We start from the raw sequence: 22,394 nt of genomic DNA, 5'->3' as shown, positions 1-22,394 counted from the left end.
TTTTGGTGCATTACACATGACAGCTAGAGACTGAGTGTGAATGGACATGGCCTTTTTTTTGTCTTTTCCTTGCTCTACCTCGCTGGGGGAAGATGCTATTTCACGTGTGGCGGGGTGGTGACAGGAATGGATGAAAGCAGCAATTATGAACATGTACATGTGTATATATGTATATATCTATGTATGTATATGTTGAAATGTATAGGTATGTATATGTGCTTGTGTGGGTGGGTTGGGCCATTCTTTCGTCCTTCCTTGAGCTACCTTGCTAACGTGGGAGACGGCGATTAAGTATTATAGATAGATAGATAGATAAATAGACAAAAAAAAGTCACAAAAAGGTAACCCACCCAGCAAGTAGAAATGTTGGAAAGTTTTCTGCACTTTATTTTTTTAAGAGAGAAAATAAGCAAGTGATAGAATAGCATTTTCTTCAAGTACCTAAGCTATAAACTTTGATTGATTTTAGGAAAGGCCCCTATCGTTACCTTATTGTGTACAAAGAAATTAGTTTAACCATGTTAGTAGCTACCATAATTCATGAACTTAAAAAAAAGTCACATAAAAAGGTAACCCACCCAGCAAGTAGAAATGTTGGAAAGTTTTCTGCTCTTTATTTTTTATGAGAGAAAAAAGCAAGTGATAGAATTGCATTTTCTTCAACTACCTAAGCTATAAACTTTGACTGATTTTAGGAAAGGCTCTTCTCGTTATCTTACTGTATACAAGAAGGAAGGATCAACAATAATGAGTAGTGAAGCTGTAGTAAGTTTGGCTGATGCTACACGTTCTACTATATTGGGACTACTGCAGCGCTGCCCAGTTACCAACAAGGAACGACAGGACCTTTTGCCTGCCACTGAAAGAGACAGGCTCATGAACCCTGAATGTAAGTTGGCGTTCATCCTTCAAGTGAAGATGGATAGTCTGATTTGAATCTTTGTACATGAATAAAGAGGTGAGTGGTCAGAGACGTTAGCCATGCACCAGACTGTCTTATTATCTTTTTCTCTTGAATATTACAGTATCTTGCAAAGAATGAAACCCGTAGCATTTCACCATCAGTAGGAAGGTTTTTTCCTGTTCATTGTGATCATCAGCATGAGAAAAGCAGGACTAATAAAGAAATAGAACTTTAAAGCAAACATATATATATATATATATCAATTATTTGGACAGCAGTACTAACCATGATGCATGCACAGGTCATCTTCAGTTGAGTTTATAGGTTCAAAACCTGGTTGTGGCAGTCAGTCCACAGTCAACTCAACTGTTCATCCTTTTCCAGGATTTGGTTGATAAATTGGATACCTAGCCAAAGCAGAAATTCAACAAGAAAAGCAGCTATGTCTGTTCCTTGTGTTGGTAGAGGGGTAACTGATTATAGCCTTGTAATGATTTGTCCAGTCAAAAACTGAATATCAAATATGTATTGCAGTGACCTCAGCTCACCTTGACTAGGGTCAGAAATGAATCTCAGTCTTAAAACCAATTTCATATTTGAAATTAAAATTTATGTGTTCACATGAATCTAGAGAATAAGATTGAATGGATTGCAAAATCTATGAACTGAATAATGATATTTCAGGAAGAATTATCTTGTTTCAGTGAGAGACCTAAGTGTCTTACGTTCATTAGGAAGATTAACGCCAGGACCACCACAGATTCCACCTCCGCCAAGTCTCAGTGACCTCACAGCTGAAGCAAGAAAGTTACCAATTTGGAGTATGAGGGATCAGCTTCTTGCTGCCATTCATCACAACCAGGTCATCTTAGTGTGTGGTGAGACTGGATCTGGAAAGACAACTCAGGTATGAGCAGCTCAGATATACATTTTCCTGTCAAGGTGGATTCCTGGGGTGATAAAGGTATCACATTGATGAAAAAGTTTGCTAACTGTATCACAATATCAAATGTGGTAAAGATGTTTAAAAATTTCCTTTTCTTGCAAACTTCATACATATTTATAGATAAGAAATATACACAAGAAACAAGTGTACATAGGATGCAGTTAAAACCACAAAGAAAGGGAAAATATATTTTTTTCATACATATTCGCCATTGCCCGCATTAGCATCAACAGTTGACTGAGCCTTAGAGGGAAAATCCTCACATGGTTTGCATCTCTGTTACTTCTTTTGGAAAAGTAATAACAGGAGGCAAGTATTTCCAGCCCTCCGCTCCCACCCCTTTTAGTCGCCATCTATGACACACATTTTCCCTGGGGATGGGAGAGAAAGATTACTTCCTACATATTCCCTCTATGTTGTAGAAGGCACCTAAAAGGGGTGGGAGTGAGGGGCTGGAAATCCTCCTCTCCTGTTTTACTTTTTGAAAAGAAGAACAGAGAAGGCGGCTGTGAGGATTTTTTTTTCCTCAAAAGGCTCATCCACCTGTTCTTGATGCTACCTTGCTAACACAGACAATGGCAAATTTGTCTGGAAAAAAATATGTACGTATAATTCATATATTATATATCTTTCTGTCTGTCTATCAGTCTATCTGCCTATCTGTATTTCTGATGCCCATTCCCGCCTGGGAATTCCCTCAAGCATGGCAAAAGAGCCTCCATAACTAGTGAACTCCAGTTCCACTTCATACTCTTTAGGGCTTCAAAGTTAGCAGGCCGCTGGCAGAGGGAAGCTTTAATGCATTGTTTCCAGGGACTCCTACCTAATATTTGTACATGCTACTTTTACCTATTGTTATCAAATGCTTCTGCCTATGTTCTTACTTATTACTTTTATCTAATGTTTCTCCCTAATGTTCATACATGCTACTTCTGTCATTTTTTCCTAACATTTTGCTGCTAGAAAATCTAGATTTATGAAGAATGAATTGTGGGAGTTATGTGTTGTCAAGTGTTATGTGTGACAAGGAGAGATTGTATGTGTGTGGACAGAATGCCAGCCGTTCACATGTGGGTGAGGCTAAAAGAAAAGACAGCTGCCTTGTTGAGAGTGTTAGTTGACAGCCACTGAAGTGCTGGCATGTATGACTATCCTGTATCATCTTGCTGGCCAAATTTCACACCCATTACTCCATTCCACTCTTAGGTTCTATTACGTAGATTTTGCTCTTGTCTCACACAAAGCTACCATGACCTAGTTTCTCTTCTAAAAGTTTGTGCATCTTTGCTTTTTCTACATTCATCATTTAATCCTCTCACATTCCAGTCTCCCAGATGAGCCTGTGTCTCCTCTTGAAAGCAGTTGTAGGCATGCAGCATTCATCCAAAACCTGAGGCACTTTTATTTTATTTCATTACTTTTTTTTGATAATTGCAGAGCTGGGATGCTAATCTCAACCCAGCAGGCTAGGAAAAGGGAATTGAAATGCCAAACTCCCCAAGGTAGACTTTTTCCCTACTACCTAGAATATTTGATTTAAGAAAATATTTGGGTTACCTTATCCTGGGACTACCATACATAACATTCATGTAACTAGAATTTAATGGTCTAGGTTAAACCTGGAACCAGATAAGCCAGTTATTGTGATTTCATAGAAATCAAAGGAACAGAATGTAGTTTATCGCTATTTTTCCAGGTGCCACAAATGTTGCTTCAAGAAGCATCATCTCTGGGGAAGCCTTGCCGTATCTTTTGTACTCAGCCACGTAGAATATCTGCATTAACTATTGCGGAAAGAGTAGCTGCAGAGAGAGGAGAGAAAGTTGGGTATACAGTTGGCTACCAGATCAGATTAGAGAGCAAGTGAGTAGTGTGGAATTAGATTTTAGAATTTGAATAATTTGCTGTACACAGCACTTTGATAGACCTATGTAGTAATTTAATGAATTGCATTAGCTATCAAACAATGAGACCCACACACTTTTCTCATTATGTTTGATTTGAAATGTCAAGTAAATCTTAAGTGGTCAGACTTTCTTAAGGCAGAATGATTAACCTTTGATGAGAGGAAGGGTGAAAAGGAAAAGAAAAATATGGGAGATAGAGAAACTCAAAGTTGTATTTAGATAGTAATTGTTTAGTTTGGGGTTGTCACATACAAAATTAAGTGCAATGCAAATGTAGCTTAATGCCATGATCTTTAAAATAGAGAAAAAGGATTAAATGTGTATATTGTTTGACTTCATAGTTCTAGTTTAACGATGCCAAATTTACTTACAGGTTATCACCAAAGACTCTTCTAACCTTTTGCACCAATGGAGTTCTCTTGAGGACTCTGATGGGTGGTGATTCATCCCTTGCAAGTGTTACTCACAGTAAGTGAGATTACCTGAACTGTGTAAAATTTAATAACAAATTAAGAATATAGATAATGGTGCAAGTGTTTTATATTTGTGTTGGAAATCAACATAAAAGTTATCAAGAGCTTGTTTTTTGTTTTCCTGTAAATTGTTGTGGTTAAGTAGATTAACATATGCTTCCATCCAGTTTCTTTCTGTGATCGTAGGCTACTGACTTTTGCTTTAATGACATATGCTCTTGGTTTTCAGAAATTTTTCATAGCCTCTTATATTTCAGCGTACCCATTTTTGTCTTACTTGCCATTGTCTCCTCTTGGTTACCTTACCTTCCATTTCTTGTGTGAGGATTAAATGTTGTAGCCAGGTAGCCACACGTAGCTGGTGGAAGTGTCAGCTGCTTTACAGATGTGCTGGTTTCATGATGACATCGTGGGGCCTATTACTGTTATAGTTACGCTTCCAGATTCAAAGGAGAGTGGAACTTCTTGCAAGTTATCTGAAAGAAGGATCTGCATAGGCAATAAGATGGTCATACTTTTTTCTCATTTCCCATCAGTATAAGAGTTCATGGCCTGTCTCAGACTCTCTTAAGAAAACTACTGTTAAGCTAACTTTTATTAAAATCATGAATCAGATGGCTCCTTCTGAGGCTTGCTGTTGTAAACCATGTTGAAACTGGAATATCACCTTGTGTAAATGTTTAGAGATACTAATGCTAAGGATATAGAATCTCTTCTTTAGTGGTTTTAGAACCTGAATCTCTGATATGAACAGTATCAGTAGAGGTAAAAGCCTTCAGTCTCATTAACCCCTAAATTCCCAAGTTAGGTTTCCTTTCCACCCCAGTGATTTTGAGTTTTTCTTGTATAAGAAATGTATTGAACCCAATAGCTTGAAATATATTCTTATCACAGTAACAAAGAAAATATCTTCAGAAGTATATTTCATCCACTGTTTTTGCTCTGATAGACGTTTCAGCACAAGACAGTGTTCCTGGTCAACCTGTCAACCTTGATGAGTTCCATCAGTATGTTTATGTAATTTTTCTTCCATCCTACAGTATTTTCTTGTTGCTGCCTATAGACCAAAAAGTTATATCCTTGTGAAAGCTTGTGATGTAAGTTGCGCCTTTTGTCACCTCCTCAGAGAAAGGAAATTACACAGTCCAACATTAATGTTTTTTTTAAAAGATTTGGCCAGAATGCTTGCATGACACTGAAGGATTCCTGGGGACAAAGCTAGCAATTTAGAATGACTTTTGGGAGACGTCCAGACAAGTTGGGTTTGGTAATATTGAAGAGTTGGACATGCTGGAGGGGAATGAGTTTCATTTAGTGTCTTTTATCTTACCAAACTTTCTGACACTCCACCATGCATGGTTTTACTAAACCATCTGTTCATTTTATTTATAAAACTAACTTTTCCTTTATAACCATACCCTCCTTTGCCCTTCCAGATTTAACCCTGAGTGCATCAGTGATGTCACCCTTTCATTGTGTGGTGCAAGTATTTAGTAGTTAAAAAGAAAAAGCTTTTTAAACTTTACTTCCTTTTGCTCACACTGAATGTGAACAAATGGACATAAGGGTGTGAGTGATTGATACCATTCTTCATATATTCTTGGTGTTACATTGCTCTTGTGGGAAACTGCAAACAAGTATTAAAAATAAGACTTCCATTTAAAGAACTGTGTTTATCTCTTTTTCCATACTCAGTTGCTGTTTTCCACTTTAGTAAGGTATTGCCAGGAATAGAAGAAGAAAGGCTGCATATGCTCACATTCATTCTCTATCTGTTGTGTGCAAAGCGCCAAAATTACAGCCTTCTATCCACACCTAAACCCCACAGACCTTTCCATAATTTCCCCTGGCTTCTTTGCATTCCCTGTTTCAGTTCACTGATAGCATATTGCCCCCTCAAACCACATTGTACTAATTCACTTTATCCTGTGCATGTCTTTCACCTTCCTGCCTGTTCAAACCCCTATTTAACAAAATCTTTTTTACTCCATCCTTTCATCACCAATTAGGTCTCCCTTTCTCCTTGTACCCATGTACCGTCTGTATCCTCTTTGTCAACCTCTTTTCACTCATTTTATCAATATCTTCATACTATTTCAGCACAAATTCAGCTCTGTCAGTCACCCCTTTTTTTATTACCACAGCTCTCTCTTACCCCTTTTATTGCTTATTTGATCAAACCATCTCACACCACATGTTATCATCAAACCTTTTATTTCCAACACATCCACTTTCCCCCACATATCCTCATCTATAGCCATGCCTAACATCCATACAACATCGTCAGGACTACTGAACCTTCAAAACATACCCATTTTTGCTATCTGTCTGTCTACATACCTATCTCTCTATCTATCTACCTGTTTATATATTACTATTATCTATTTATATCTCTGATGCCTGCTCTCTTAGGAACTCCTTCAAGGAGATAGCCATGGCAAAAGAGTTTTACCCTCCTAGATAACAAGCTTTCTTTCCAGACATTTCTTAGTACTCCCAGAAACTTCACCCCCTCACTCCACCTTATAACTCACTTTTGCTTCCTTAGTTCCATTTGCTGCTATTTCCATTGCCAGATATCTAAAATGCTTCACTTCCTCCAAATTTTTCCCTCTCAAACTCATGCCCCAACTAACCTTTTCCTCTGCCCTGCTAAACTTAATAACTTTGCCTTTACATACATTTGCTGTTTACTTCCTCCTTTCACATGCTCTCCCAAACTCAAGTCACTAACCAACTTTTGCAGTTTCTCTCTCGAGTCTGTCCCAGAGTCTGTCCCAGAAAATCATTGTATTCCATAAAAGGAGTTTTGGGGACACTTGGAGCACTCAGGTGGTCAGGTTTTCCTTACTGTCAGAGGAAAGTCTTCTTTCCCTAAATATTACTTAACACTGGTTGATAAAGAAATGAATGATATACAAATTTGTTTTAGGGAATTGTTTTTATTGGTGAATTTTCTCTTTTTCCAGTTCTTGTTGATGAAGTACATGAAAGAGATAGATTCACAGACTTCCTCCTTATTGTACTACGAGACTGCTTGCCAAAGTTCCGGCACTTGAAACTTCTTCTTATGTCAGCTGCACTTGATGTAAATTTGTATGCAAAGTATTTTAATAATTGCCCTGTGATTGACGGTAAGGATCAAACATATTTTATTTTATTTGGTGATAGGTAGACAGTATTTGATATTTTTGTGAATGCATATTAAGATGGTACTGCTATGCAGGAAGTGTGACAGTTAAGATGTTGATGAAGATAATTTATGGTAGTATAGTTGCAGATTATTCCCACATATTCCCTGTGTGTCATAGAGGGTGATTAAGAGGGGTGGGGGTGGGTGTCTGGAAATCCTTCCCTTCAATTTTACTAATCCAAAAGAAAAAACAGAGATGCGGGCCAACTGAGGATTTTTCCATCTGAAGCTCAGTCATATGTTCTTGACACTACCTTGCTAATGCAGAAAATAGCGAATATGGATGAAAAAACGTAGTTGCCGATGTTAGAGAAGGACTAAGAAAGAAATGGACGTGTTTGTTGAATTGTTGAACCTTTTGGGTATTCCAAGTGAGGATGCAATGGAGATGATTGTTGATCTTATGGAGTGAAGCATTTCTTAATGGGAAGGATAAAATGGAGAATGAGTTTTAACCCTCTGAATTTCCAGCAGCATTTTGCAAAATGTGTCAGTCTGCAAAATAGGAAAATGATAATTGCTTCTTTTTTCCATCTATTTTTTTTCTTTATCAAGGGAAATCCAAAAAGTTTCCATATCTGGCATTATTAATATTATCAAGAACAACATCTCATTGTAGGGAGGGGGAAGAAGAAAAATGAAAGTAAAGTATTTATGTTTGATGCCTAAGGGATGGCTTAGACTTAAAGTGTTATAGATTTCTTGCTCCATACACTCATAATGATGAATGAATATACTGTAAAGGGCATGAAAAGATTAAAAACTTACATTTACAGGTATGCAGAGTAACACTGAGAGCTCATGAGCACTTGTCAAAAACATCACTCATTATAGTTATTTATTATACTTGATCACCGTTTCCTGCATCAGTAAGGTAGCGCCAGGAAATAGACAAAGAATGGCCATACACGTACATATACATACATATACATGTCAACGTATATACATATACATACAAAGACATAGGCAACATATTCATACTTGCTTGCCTTCATCCATTTGTGGCACTACCCTGCCCCACAGGAAACAGCATCATCACCCCTTGCTTTTGTAAGGTAGTGCCTGGAAAACAGTCAAAAAAGCCACATTCGTTCACACTCAGTCTCTAGCTATCATGATTATTGCACCAAAAACATAGCTTCCTATCCACATCCAGGCCCCATAGACCTTTCCATGGTTTACCCCAGACGTTTCACACACCCTGGTTCAGTCCATTGACAGCACATCAACCCTGGTATACCACATAATTCCAATTCACTCTATTCCTTGCACGCTCTCACCCTCCTGTATGTTCAGGCCCCGATCACTCATAATCTTTTTCACTCCATCCTTCCACCTTCAGTTTGGTCTCCAGCTTCTTGTTCCCTGCACCTCTGACTCATATATTCTCTTTGTCAGTCTTTCATCACTCATTCTTTTCGTATGTCCAAACCAATTCAACACACCCTCTTCTGCTCTCTCAGCCACACTCTTTTTATTTACACACATCTCTCTTACCCTTTCCTTAAGTACTCAATCAAACCACCTCACACCACATATTGTCCTCAAACATTTCATTTCAAACACATCCACCCTCATCCATACAACCCTATCTATACCCCATGTCTCGTAACTGTGTGATGTTGTTGGAACTACTATTCTTTCAAACATACTCATTTATGCTCTCTGAGATAACTTTCTCTCCTTCCACACATTCTTCATTGCTCCCAGAACCTTCGCCCCCTCCTCCACCCTGTGACTCACTTCCGCTTCCATGGTTCTATTCATTGCTAAGTCCACTCCCAAATATCTAAAACACTTCACTTCCTCCAGTTTTTCTCCATTCAAACTTACATTGCAATTTACTTGTCCCTTAACCCTACTGAACCTAATAACCATGCTCTTATTCACATTTACTCTCAACTTTCTCCTTTCACACACTTTTCCAAACTCAGTCACCAACTTCTGCAGTTTCTTACTCGAATCAGCCACCAGAGCTGTATCATTGGCAAACAGCAACTGACTCACTGATGTTTTATATTCATATTTATGCATTATGGCATACACCAAGAATGATGGCCAAACTGTAAAAGGTGCAAAAATTAAAGAGCTGGATTTAAAGGGACAGTAGCTTGATGTTGCCACATAGTAAACACTCATAAGAAAGATTCTTTGTTTTCAATGTTTATGTAATATGATACATAACACACACTTACACAGCACATCTTGATTTTGAAGTGTCCATAAGTTACATAAGCAAATATGAAAACAAGGTAAAAAGAGAAAAAGATTAATGAATCACAAAGATGGGATAGCCATCAGCTGACTGACTTATTTGTTTGAAGTTTCAGCCAGCCACCATATCAGGGCAGCACCTGATGGTATCCTGGCCCTATATCCTGGTTGGGGGAGGGGTGGCAGTCTTTGTGGGATGCAAAATTTGTTTTTCGACAGCTGTGGACTATAGTTGTAATTGACGATAAGAAGGAGTATTGTGTATTCTGACTTGTTCTTATTGGTAGCCTTAGGGTTAAGACAGTATTTAACATGCAAATTAAGTGATTATGAAGCACATTAGTAGTGTGGGAGAGTGATCACCTTATGATGCATGGTAAGCTGAGAATAAGCATAAATGATTTGCGAGGCTTCATACTCTTGTTCCATCTCCTGTAAAAGAGAAGTTTTAAAGATAAGATACATATAAGCATATTCACAGAATATTTGTTTATACTTGTTTTATTTTCATTTGAAAATCCTCATGACAGTTGATCTGATGATAAGATAAGCAGATTTACAGTACTTTTGTTTACACTTTTTTATTTTCTTGAATATGCCTTTGACAGTTGGTCAGTTGAATAGCAAATTACTGGAATATTATTAGCAACCAGATACCCCAGCATTCATTTTCCCTATCCTTGATGATGAAGTACTGATCCCATCCTATACAAGACTAGCTACACCCAGTTTTTACAGAAGTGAAGCCAGTTTCTCGACATATAATTATATTGAAAACTTCATGTGTAGTTCTTTTACAGTTCCTGGAAGATGTTACCCTGTGAAAGAATATTTCTTAGAAGATGTGCTAAAGTAGTGAGTATTGTTAAGATTATTTGTAGCCTATATAATCACCAGAGTTGTTATATCAAGAAAAAGGTTTAACTGAGAATGATAGTAAAGGAGGTGAAAATCAGAGTTACTGTGACATAATGTATTAGCCATGGATTTTAAGGAAGTGTTTTGTAAGCTTATAATAGTATCAGGAAAACAAAATGAAAGAATTACTGATAATGGTTTTGTGTGTAGGACTTTTAGATTAGCAGTCATAGATGTTTTCCCTTGCAGCACCAGTTACCAAACACCAGAAATGGTGAAGGCTGCCAAAGAACTGGAAAAGAGGCAAAGTGGACAAAAGACTGCAACTGCATGGACACAACAAATGTCGCAGCAGATCCTCAGCAATGTGTCAGGAGCATCAGCAGCAGCATCACCCAGCAGGAGCTCTGCTGTTGGACAGACAAAGGATCAGGGCGGTAATAACTGAGATTTAGGTCCATATTTGTGAATATCTCTATTTTCCTGAATACAGAAACTAGGAAATACGTCCCAGAGGCTCTAAATGTAAATTGCGTGTGGAAATAACATGATTTGAGACATTTAAAGCTGACCTTTTTTTCATTTATGTTTCTTTTCAGTGACTTTTGGACACTAGATTATTACTTGAATGTAAGCATTTGCTTTTTTAAATATATTCATTTTTGTGAGTTTGCATTATATGTTGGGAATGGTATTTCTGTATGATTTTAGATGTTTACTTTGATGATTGTCTTTGTACAGAACTGGACAATACACTGAGGGAAGAAATGGACCAGTGCATTCAGGAGGCTTTTCTCAGTGGTTCTGATGAGGTTTTTTCCCAGATGATGTATTTGATCATGTCTGAGAATGTGTCACCGGACTATCAGGTTAATTCTCATTCATAATTTCATGTTCTTCACCAGTGAAACTGTGACAACCCATCTTTTCCAGACACTAGTCTTATCCCCACTTGCATTAGCTTTCAACATCCTCTTTGTATTAATTTTATCAGTGAACTTACCATGCTGAAAGAATAGCATCATGTAAATACAACTTAGGTAGCCTTCAGTTTGTTCCACCATGATTCAGAAGCATGCCACTAACATCCTACCTCTTCTTACGTAATGTTTCATCTGTGGAAAAAACATTTAACGAGATGACATTACACAACTTTGATAAATTCCCATATTTATTCCAAACCACTTGGTCATGCTTATATGTACTCTTAGTCAGGTTCATAAAAGATTGAAACAACATTCAGAAGACCTCCATGCATACCAGACAGACAAAATATATATTAATGGTCTCTTACTATTATAATATGCCCTTTATGAATCCACAAGTACCCCTTTTTATTTTTGTTGTTGGAGTTTCCCAACTGCCTGCTTCACTCAAAGTGTGGTCTACATAGTCTTTCCTTCCTAGATCCACCTCGCTCATCGCCTAAAAGATATTCACTGATTTTTAACACTGTCCCAGTTTTACAATGTAATGCTACTATACTAAGCAAAATTTTAATACTTTAAGACATGTTATTTACACAACAGAGTGATACCTGCTGTTTTCCAATAATCAGACAAAAAATTGCTTGCCCATGATTTTGTGTAGACTTGCATACACTTTCAAAGTTTATACATACATAATCACTGTTTCCCACACCAGCGAGGTAGTGCCCATCCACTCACATGCACATACATATACATAGATGCCCATACACACACATATACATATCAACTTATACATACATATACATTCACATACACAGACATATACATATATACACATGTATATATTCATACTTGCTTGCCTTCATTCATTCCTGTCTCTACCCTGCCATGCAGGAAATAGCATTGCTACCCCCCGTGTCAGCAAGGTAACGCCAGGAAAATAGATATAAAAGGCCACATTCATTCACACTCAGTCTATAGCTGTCATGTGTAATGCACCGAAACCACAGCTCCCTATCCACATCCAGAGCCCACAGATCTTTCCATGGTTTATCCCACACATATCACATGCCCTGGTTCACTCCATTGACAGCACATCGACCCCAGTATACCACATTGTTTTAATTCACTCTATTCCTTGCAAGCTTCTCACCCTCCTGCATGTTCAGACCCTGATCGCTCAAATTCTCTTTCACTCCATCCTTTCACCTTCAATTTGGTCTCCCAATTCTTCTTGTTCCCTTCACCTCTGACACGTATATCCTATTTGTCAATTTTTCCTCACTCATTCTCTCCATATGTCCAAACCATTTCAACACACCCTCTTCTGCTCTCTTAACCATACTCATTATTTCCACACATCTCTCTTATCCTTTCATTAGTTAATCAATCAAACCACCTCACACCACGTATTCTCCTCAAACATTTCATTTCCAACACATCCACCTTCCTCCATACAGCCCTATCTATAGCCCATTCCTCGCAACCATATAACATTATTGGAACTACTATTTCTTCAAACATTCCCATTTTTGCTCTCCAAGATAACATTCTCTCCTTCCACTCATTCTCCATTGCTCCCAGAGCTTTTGCCCACTTCCCCACCCATGACTCACTTCCGCTTCCATGGTTCCATCTGCTGCAAGTCCACTCCCAGATAACTAAAACACTTCACTTCCTCCAATTATTATCATTATCATTATTATATTTTTTGAATACTTAACTGCTACTCTTTCCTCAGCAAAATGGTGTCAAGGACAAATGAACATTGGCCTCATTTGCACATATCCACTCTACCTGTCATGTACAATGTACTGGAAACCAGTAGATGCCACTCACAGCAAGCCCCACAAATTATTCCTTGATTTGATTTGTTTATACTATATACCCTGGTTCTGCCAGTTGACAGCATAGTCCCCATCATACACTACATTGATCCAGTTCATTCTCTCCCATGCATACCTTTCTCCTTGGATGTTTAGGCCCCAATACCCCAAAAGCTTCTTTACTCAATCCTTCCATCTCACTTGGTCTTCCTTTTGGCAAAGCACTATCCTAGCTGTTTGACAAAATCTTCTTGTGGGTTGTTACTCTCCCTTGCTTCCTCCATTTTCTGATATGTAGATCCTTTTAGGCAGTCTTTCATTCATCCTCTCCATGTGTCTTAATAATTTCAGATCATGGTAATCTTTTCCAGACTGTGCACACTAGCACACCTGTTCCTTGTCTTTCTTAAATGATCAGCCCACATTGCATTCCAGTTCCAACATGTCCTGCCTCTCCCTTTCTTTTACATTGAAGGTCTAAGACACATATCCATACTGCACTGTCAGGAATACTCTACCTTCAAATGTTCCCATCTTTGTTGAAACGGACAATGACCTCTCCTACCGCACACCTCTCAATACTCTCATGATTATTTATTGTAAAGAAGTTAAAACTGTTTTTTGATTATGGCTGCAGTTTGGCAGCTAACATCTTGTTGCACTTGATAAGACCACTTTGTCCAAAAAAAAAAAAAAATATTGATAAGATCATTTTATTTGTAGTTTTTAAGTAGATAAAAGGAAGTACAGTTTTTATATGTAAGAGATTTGAAAAAAATAGAATAAAAAGTAAAACAAAAATGTTAAGTGTAGCAAATGAGTTGGAGATGTTTATTCACAGTGTTCTTATGACATAAACAGCACTCTGAAACATGGGCGACTCCTCTGATGGTAGCCTCTGGCCGTGGTCGGGTGGATGTTGTAGAACAACTGCTAGCACTTGGAGCATCTCTTACCTTACGTGCTGCTAATGATTGGACTGCTGCAAGTTGGGCCAAATCTACAGGACAACAAGAGGCATTAGATCTATTGCATGCTTACAGGTGAGACTTTGAGAAGGAATTTGTAGCTCATGAATGATGGTTTGATATAAGCGAAAAGGGGTGTCTGTATTCAGCATTTATCGTAAGTAGAATTTTAACATATATAGTTATCCCAGCATAACAGCAGCTCAGTGAATGGAATTTCCCTTCAGCATAATGTATAAACCAAGGAAATAATTCATTTAATGGAGGGGGGAAAACAATTTAATTGAATTTTGAGTCTCTTTCTTTCTTATTTGCTTGTTGTCTCCTGCATTAGGGAGGTAGCACCAGAAACAGAGGAAGGAATGGCTTCCTTCTTTCACATCCACTCTACAGCTGCCTTGTGCAATGCACTGAAACTACAGTCCCCTATTTACAACCAGGCCCAACAGACCTCTCTATGGTTTCATTTCATTGACAACACATTGCCCCAGTGTGCCACATTGCCTCGTTTAGCTCTATCCTGTACACATTTTACACCCTCCAGGATGTTCAGGCCCCAAGCATTCAATTTTTTTTCATCTCCAGTTTGGTGTCCCTCGTATTACCCCGTCTTCACTTCTGATGCATTCCTCCACATTGTCATTTGGTTCTCACTCATCTCTCCATATGTCTAAATCATGTCAGCAAATCCTCTTCGGCTCTCCTAGCTATACTCTTATTACTGTTTCTCTCTCTTACCCTGTCATTTCCTACTCAGTCAACCTCCTTACACCTCATATTGTCCTCATTTCCAGCTCATTCATTCTCTTCCATACATTATCATCTAGAGCCCATAAACCACATCAGTGTAGCATTGTCAGGAGTACTGTACTGTCAGACATGTCTGTCTTTGCCCTCCTAGGTTGTGACCTCTTTTTCCACACATTCTCAGTGCTCTTAGGACTGTCACCCTCTCACCAGCTCTTTGATTCTCTTCAGTTCCCTTGGTTCCATTTGTTGCCATGTCCACTTCCAGGTATCTGAAACATTACACATACTTCTGTTAGAGGATTTGTGGATTGGGTGTTTGCTCTGAAGAATGTGTGAGAAATGCTTAGAGAAACAGAAAGCTTTGTGTAAAGCATGTATGGATGTAGAGAAAACATATAGTAGGGTTGGTAGAGATGCTGTGTGGAAGGTTCCATGAATGTGTGGAATGTGGGAAAAGCTGTCAGAGGAAATAATGTTTTTCAAGAGAGTAAGGCTTGTGTGCAAGTAATTATAGAAAAGGTTGAGAGATTTAAGGTGAAGGATGGGCTGAAGCAAGAGTGTGTGATGTCATCTTGGTTTTTTAATCTGTTTATGGATGTGGTGGTGAGGGAGATGAATGTAAGGACCTTAGAAAGTGAATCAGGTATGCAGTGTGCTGGGGGTGGGGATGCCTAGGAGGTGAGCCAATGGTTATTTGCTGATGACACGGAACTGGTAGCAGATTCACATGAGAAGCTGTAGAAGCTGGTGTCTGCATTGCGAGTGTGTGAAAGAAGGCTGAAAATATATTTGAATAGAAGCTAGGTAATAAGATTTAGTTTTGAAAAAAGACAGGTTATTAGGAGTGTGAGTGCGAATGGAGAGAACCTGAAGGAAGTGGAGTGTTTTAGATACCTTGTTGTGGATATGACAATGAATGGACCCATGGGAGCTAAAGTGAGCCATAGGGTGGGTGAAGGAGGGAAATGTCTTGGGCACATTGTGGAATGGGTGGCAAAGATAGGTATGTTTGATGGTATATAGTATTCCTGTTGGTGCTGTATGAATGCAAGGTGTGGGTCTTGGACAAAAATGTAAAGGATAATCTGACTTTTGGAAATTAAATGTTTGAGGGCAATGTGTGTTGTGAGGAGGGGGCCAAGCAAAGATTTTTTCCCTCTTAGGCTGTCATTTGTTCTTGATGCTACTTCACTAATGCAGGAAATAGCGAATATGTATGAAAATACACACACACACACACACACACACACACACACACACACACACACACACACACACACACACACTTTTCTGCTAACTAACTTACTTAATATGTGCCCTAGTAATCCCTTCTAATTTTATTAGGCTCCTACAACACTAATGAAGCTGGACACTTACACTGGTCTTGACCATAGGTCATGAAATGTTGTGATGTGTGTGTGTATCTGTGTACAGAGAGTGCAGGGCAGTTGAGTAGTGAGTGCTCAATGTGTTCTTTATGGTAGTTGCATAGTAGGCATGAAGGGTCTTGGGATATGTTGAAACGGTGTATTGTGGTTTTGCAGTGATGGTTGATGTTGGGAGACTGTGACTGATGTTTGCCTAGGGCGTATGGTTTCTGATGGGTGTGTGTGTGTCTTGTGGGTTTGAGTATAAGACTTGAGCTGAAAGGTTTGTTGTTTATTGTTTGTCCCAGTAGTTCAGCATGTAAGTGTTTTGTCAGTGCTATATTTCTTGGGGTGGGAGATTTTTGTATAGAGGTTACTAAAGTGTGAGGCAGGGTTAAGCATTTTGATTCTTATTTTTTTGTTTTTTTTTTGAGAGAGAGAAAGAGAGAATGGTTAGGATAGGAAGGATCAAGTGCTGATGCATGGAATTGAGTGCCAAGCATGTTTAGGTAGGACTGTGTTGGTGAAGGTAGTGTAATTTTGCTGTTGCAAGGCAGCAGTGATAGTTCTGAGTTAATATGTATGGTTTGGGGTTTATTGTATTTGCTTTTGAGAGGTTGGAAGACCAGGTAGGTAAGGCATAGTTTAAAGTAGGGCAGATGCAGAGGATGTTTTGTGATTCTTTTCTTGTCCAAATTTGATACTAGTTAATGTTCTGAGGCCCTTTTTGTGTGTTGCTTTTGTGTTAATGTTATTGATATGAGGAGTGAATGTCATATGTGTCATATGTGTTGCCTAGAATGGTTAGCATTTTGTTTAAAGGAAATGACTGTCCATTCAGCGTAACTGGAGGGTGTGATCTAGAGTTGTTTCTTAGATTAAAAGAGTGATTAACTACTTCTCTGAAGATGCAGATGCTCTGTTTTGATAACCATTCTTCCAGATGTGAAATGTATTGCTGCATGTTTGATGCTGTTCCTGTGGTGTCAGGGTGTTATGCTGTGATCATAAGATTGTATGTATTTGAAAGGACCATCCTGTTGAAGTTTACCTAAGGTAATGGAAGGAAGATCTGCTCCTTTGAGAACTCTACCAACAAGAGGTTACACTGCTCGTGAAAAATCACCTTTGGGGAGGCAGGATCGTAAGGTGTAAGGTTTCATCTAAGAACTTACTCTAAAGGAAACCTTGTCTCCATGCTAATGGAAGTAGTACACCCATAACTGCCAGAGCCTTTAGAGAGAGGTCTGACTGCTTCTCTTGCCTAGGTTCAGCCCATTGATATCACTTCAGTGTAAACCACATTGATACAATCTGCTCTGTACCCTCTATGCCTTGCATCCTTTTGCAAATTCAGGCCCAGAGCCTTCAAAACATCTTTCACTCCATCCTTCCACCTCCTCCTTGATTCCCCCGTCCCTTTTTTTTGTTCCCTCCACTTTTGCAATATATATCCCCTTAGTCATCCTTTCCATATCTCCAAATCATTTCATATCACAAATTCTTCAGCTGTCTGATGAATATGTACTCCACTTCTTCCTACCACAACTCTCTCTTACCTTATCATTTTTGATTTGAACAATTCTCCTGACACCACATATTGTCCTTAAGCATTTCATTTCCAACACATTCACCCAGTCCTTTACATTTTTATCTACGGCCCATGCCCCACCTTCATGTAGGACTGATGGATATCACTTTACCATCAAACATACCTCCCACCAAGATAGAAATTCCAATGATTCATATTTTTCTTATATACTCTCAAACAACATGTTTCTCAAGTATGTGTACCAGTTTTGTTCTCTTACCATCACAATTTATTTTTCAACTATTCCTGTCAGCCATATGGCTCCATAGTACCTTTATATGTCAGTTGTGTTTACGATTTCCATATGTTAGGACATTCCTTTATGATAATGAATATCTGCTTAGAACTCCAGTTTTGACTCATGGGGATGTGTAGGATTCATTCTCCATGAATCTCTTCCCATTAGATTGCTTCTAAATCAGCAGTCTATTGACTTTTGATAATCATTTGCATAAGATCTGATAAGGTATTCACTCAAGTTTTAGGGCAAACAAGGAACAGTCCAGAGGATATGGAATTGATATATATATATATATATTATTTATTTATTTATTTTGCTTTGTCCCTGTCTCCCGCGTTTGCGAGGTAGCGCAAGGAAACGGACGAAAGAAATGGCCCAACCCACCCCCATACACAATGTATATACATACACGTCCACACACGCAAATATACATACCTATACATGTCAATGTACACATATATATACACACACAGACACATACATATATACCCATGAACACAATTCACACTGTCTGCCTTTATTCATTACCATTGCCACCTCGCCACACATGGAATACCATCCCCCTCTCCCCTCATGTGTGCGAGGTAGCACTAGGAAAAGACAACAAAGGCCCCATTCGTTCACACTCAGTCTCTAGCTGTCATGCAATAATGCCCAAAACCACAGCTCCCTTTCCACATCCAGGCCCCACACAACTTTCCATGGTTTACCCCAGACGCTTCACATGCCCTGATTCAATCCATTGACAGCACGTCGACCCCGGTATACCACATCGATCCAATTCACTCTATTCCTTGCCCGCCTTTCACCCTCCTGCATGTTTAGGCCCCGATCACTCAAAATCTTTTTCACTCCATCTTTCCACCTCCAATTTGGTCTCCCACTTCTCCTCGTTCCCTCCACCTCCGACACATATATCCTCTTGGTCAATCTTTCCTCACTCATTCTCTCCATGTGCCCAAACCATTTCAAAACACCCTCTTCTGCTCTTTCAACCACGCTCTTTTTATTTCCACACATCTCTCTTACCCTTACATTACTTACTCGATCAAACCACCTCACACCACACATTTTCCTCAAACATCTCATTTCCAGCACATCCACCCTCCTGCACACAACTCTATCCATAGCCCATGCCTCGCAACCATACAACATTGTTAGAACCACTATTCCTTCAAACATACCCATTTTTGCTTTCCGAGATAATGTTCTCGACTTCCACACATTCTTCAAGGCTCCCAGGATTTTCGCCCCCTCCCCCAGTGAATATAGGTTTGCGGCAGGGGTGTGTGATGTCTCCATGGTTGTTTAATTTGTTTATGGATGGGGTTGTTACGGAGGTGAATGCAAGAGTTTTGGAAAGAGGGCAAGTATGAAGTCTGTTGTGGATGAGAGAGCTTGGGAAGTGAGTCAGTTGTGGTTCGCTGATGATACAGCGCTGGTGGCTGATTCATGTGAGAAACTGCAGAAGCTGGTGACTGAGTTTGGTAAAGTGTGTGAAAGAAGAAAGTTAAGAGTAAATGTGAATAAGAGCAAGGTTATTAGTTACAGTAGGGTTGAGGGTCAAGTCAATTGGGAGGTAAGTTTGAATGGAGAAAAACTGGAGGAAGTAAAATGTTTTAGATATCTGGGAGTGGATCTGGCAGCGGATGGAACCATGGAAGCGGAAGTGGATCATAGGGTGGGAGAGGGGGCGAAAATCCTGGGAGCCTTGAAGAATGTGTGGAAGTCGAGAACATTATCTCGGAAAGCAAAAATGGGTATGTGTGAAGGAATAGTGGTTCCAACAATGTTGTATGGTTGTGAGGCGTGGGCTATGGATAGAGTTGTGCGCAGGAGGGTGGATGTGCTGGAAATGAGATGTTTGAGGACAACACGTGGTGTGAGGTGGTTTGATCGAGTAAGTAATGTAAGGGTAAGAGAGATGTGTGGAAATAAAAAGAGCGTGGTTGAGAGAGCAGAAGAGGGTGTTTTGAAATGGTTTGGGCACATGGAGAGAATGAGTGAGGAAAGATTGACCAAGAGGATATATGTGTCGGAGGTGGAGGGAACGAGGAGAAGTGGGAGACCAAATTGGAGGTGGAAAGATGGAGTGAAAAAGATTTTGAGTGATCGGGGCCTGAACATGCAGGAAGGTGAAAGGCGGGCAAGGAATAGAGTGAATTGGATCGATGTGGTATACCGGGGTTGACGTGCTGTCAGTGGATTGAATCAAGGCATGTGAAGCATCTGGGGTAAACCATGGAAAGTTGTGGGGGGCCTGGATGTGGAAAGGGAGCTGTGGTTTCGGGCATTATTGCGTGACACCTGGAGACTGAGTGTGAACGAATGGGGCCTTTGTTGTCTTTTCCTAGTGCTACCTCGCACACATGAGGGGGGAGGGGGATGGTATTCCATGTGTGGCGAGGTGGCGATGGGAATGAATAGGGGCAGGCAGTGTGAATTGTGTGCATGGGTATATATGTATGTGTCTGTGTGTGTATATATATGTGTACAGTGAGATGTATAGGTATGTATATTTGCGTAGGTGTGTGTACATTGTGTATGAGGGTGGGTTGTGCCATTTCTTTCGTCCGTTTCCTTGCGCTACCTCGCAAACGCGGGAGACAGCGACAAAGCAAAATAAATAAATAAATAAATATGTATATATATATATATATATATATATATATATATATATATATATATATATATATATATATTTATTATAAATATGTATATATATATATATATATATATATATATATATATATATATATATATATATATATATATATATATATTATCCCTGGGGATAGGGGATTAAGAATACTTCCCACGTATTCCCTGCGTGTCATAGAAGGCGACTAAAAGGGGAGGGAGCGGGGGGCTGGAAATATGTACATGTATATATATGTTCTCCAAATAATCTTTCATGTTTGAATATGACTTATTGCATTTTTTTAGAACTTATGATAAAATTTTTTCACAAATGAAGTGCATGTGAAGGAGTAGACCTGTTGTCACTGACTGGCAAAGGGAGTCCTGCCCCCAACAAGGGAGGGCTACGAGGATCTGCTCATGCTGTGGCTCCTCCAGAAGCCAGCCTGGAGGACAAGAGGATACTTGATGCTTACCACCACTCCGTTTCAGACGAAGTTGTTGATGTTGATATGATTCATGCTCTATGTCTCAAAATCCATACTGCACAGCCCCCAGGTGATGTCTTTGTTGATAACTGAAAGCTCTTTAGTTTACAGTTACGAATGAACATACATTATGCAGTTTCACATGCAAACATTTTCAGATGAAGTCAGTAAATATGCAGAATTGGAAGAAAATTATTTATGATTTAGAATGAATAAAGATTTTTTAATTGTAATTGCTAGCAGTTGCTGTGCTGACAAGTTAATACATACTCTTACTTTTGTGGCAATCACATCATTAAACAAAAGTAGGGTGCAGAAAATCTTTGGTTATATTACTGACTAAATTTTTTGTTCTGCCAGTTGAATGATGTAAGGTAGAGCATGGTAGTAAATTCTGGAATGCACTTTTGTCATGTTCAGTAATAGAGAATTAAAAGAAAATAAATTTCACTTGCTTTACTCCACAAACCATCTTGCTTCAGATATAAAGTATCATTGGCTGCAATCCTTCCAACAAACCTTGCTACTTTTGATGAATTATACATTTTTTCCAGCACTTTTTGAACTTTTAATAACATGCCTTTTAAAGCCCTTTGCAATGTCTCTTCTCCCATAACTCCCTTCTTGCAAATGCCTTTCAAAGCCCACTGCAATTTCTCTTCTTCCATTACTCCCATCTTGCAACATCTCTGTCTTTTCTTCTTTTCTTCTTTCATGCTTGTTTGCCATTTCCCATGTTAGCAAGGTAGTGTCAGAAACAGATGAAGGTCCTCATGTAGCTAAATTTCAGATTTTGATTGAACAACCATCACCATTACCTCTGTTTCTGTTACCATCATCATTGCAGCTATCACCATCACCTCCCACCAGTGCCACTGCTAGTAGCACCTCTGTTGGTGTTATCATAATTGCCACTGCCACTACTGCCATCATCACTGCTAGTACCATCTCTACCACCACCATCACTACCACTAATCTCATCCCTTCTGGTATCATTTTCATCATTGAATGTAGTGTGTCACAGGACTGATTTTATGCTCTTAGTCACTTTATTTTGAATATCTATGATACAATAAGAAGCATCATAAAGCAGATAAAA

General features: G+C 39.0%; 1 protein-coding gene across 7 annotated transcripts in view; it reads left to right on the top strand.

Moving 5' to 3' along the window:
• The window catches only part of LOC139746279 (3'-5' RNA helicase YTHDC2-like), a 251,303-nt gene that overhangs the window by 179,476 nt on the left and 49,433 nt on the right, over positions 1 to 22,394 (top strand). For all 7 annotated transcript variants that reach the window (XM_071657347.1, XM_071657349.1, XM_071657348.1 and 4 more), the window contains 10 exons: positions 696 to 889; positions 1,609 to 1,811; positions 3,547 to 3,713; positions 4,131 to 4,225; positions 7,200 to 7,364; positions 10,438 to 10,492; positions 10,745 to 10,932; positions 11,237 to 11,364; positions 14,112 to 14,293; positions 21,145 to 21,365. In XM_071657347.1, coding sequence (XP_071513448.1) covers positions 696 to 889; positions 1,609 to 1,811; positions 3,547 to 3,713; positions 4,131 to 4,225; positions 7,200 to 7,364; positions 10,438 to 10,492; positions 10,745 to 10,932; positions 11,237 to 11,364; positions 14,112 to 14,293; positions 21,145 to 21,365 — 1,598 coding nt within the window. The remainder of the gene's footprint in view (positions 1 to 695; positions 890 to 1,608; positions 1,812 to 3,546; positions 3,714 to 4,130; positions 4,226 to 7,199; positions 7,365 to 10,437; positions 10,493 to 10,744; positions 10,933 to 11,236; positions 11,365 to 14,111; positions 14,294 to 21,144; positions 21,366 to 22,394) is intronic.

The sequence above is a fragment of the Panulirus ornatus genome, chromosome 64 (genome assembly GCF_036320965.1).
Source record: "Panulirus ornatus isolate Po-2019 chromosome 64, ASM3632096v1, whole genome shotgun sequence".
NCBI lineage: Eukaryota > Metazoa > Arthropoda > Malacostraca > Decapoda > Palinuridae > Panulirus > Panulirus ornatus.
Note: the sequence above shows the minus strand (reverse complement) of the source record. Positions and strands in the feature narration are given on the sequence as shown.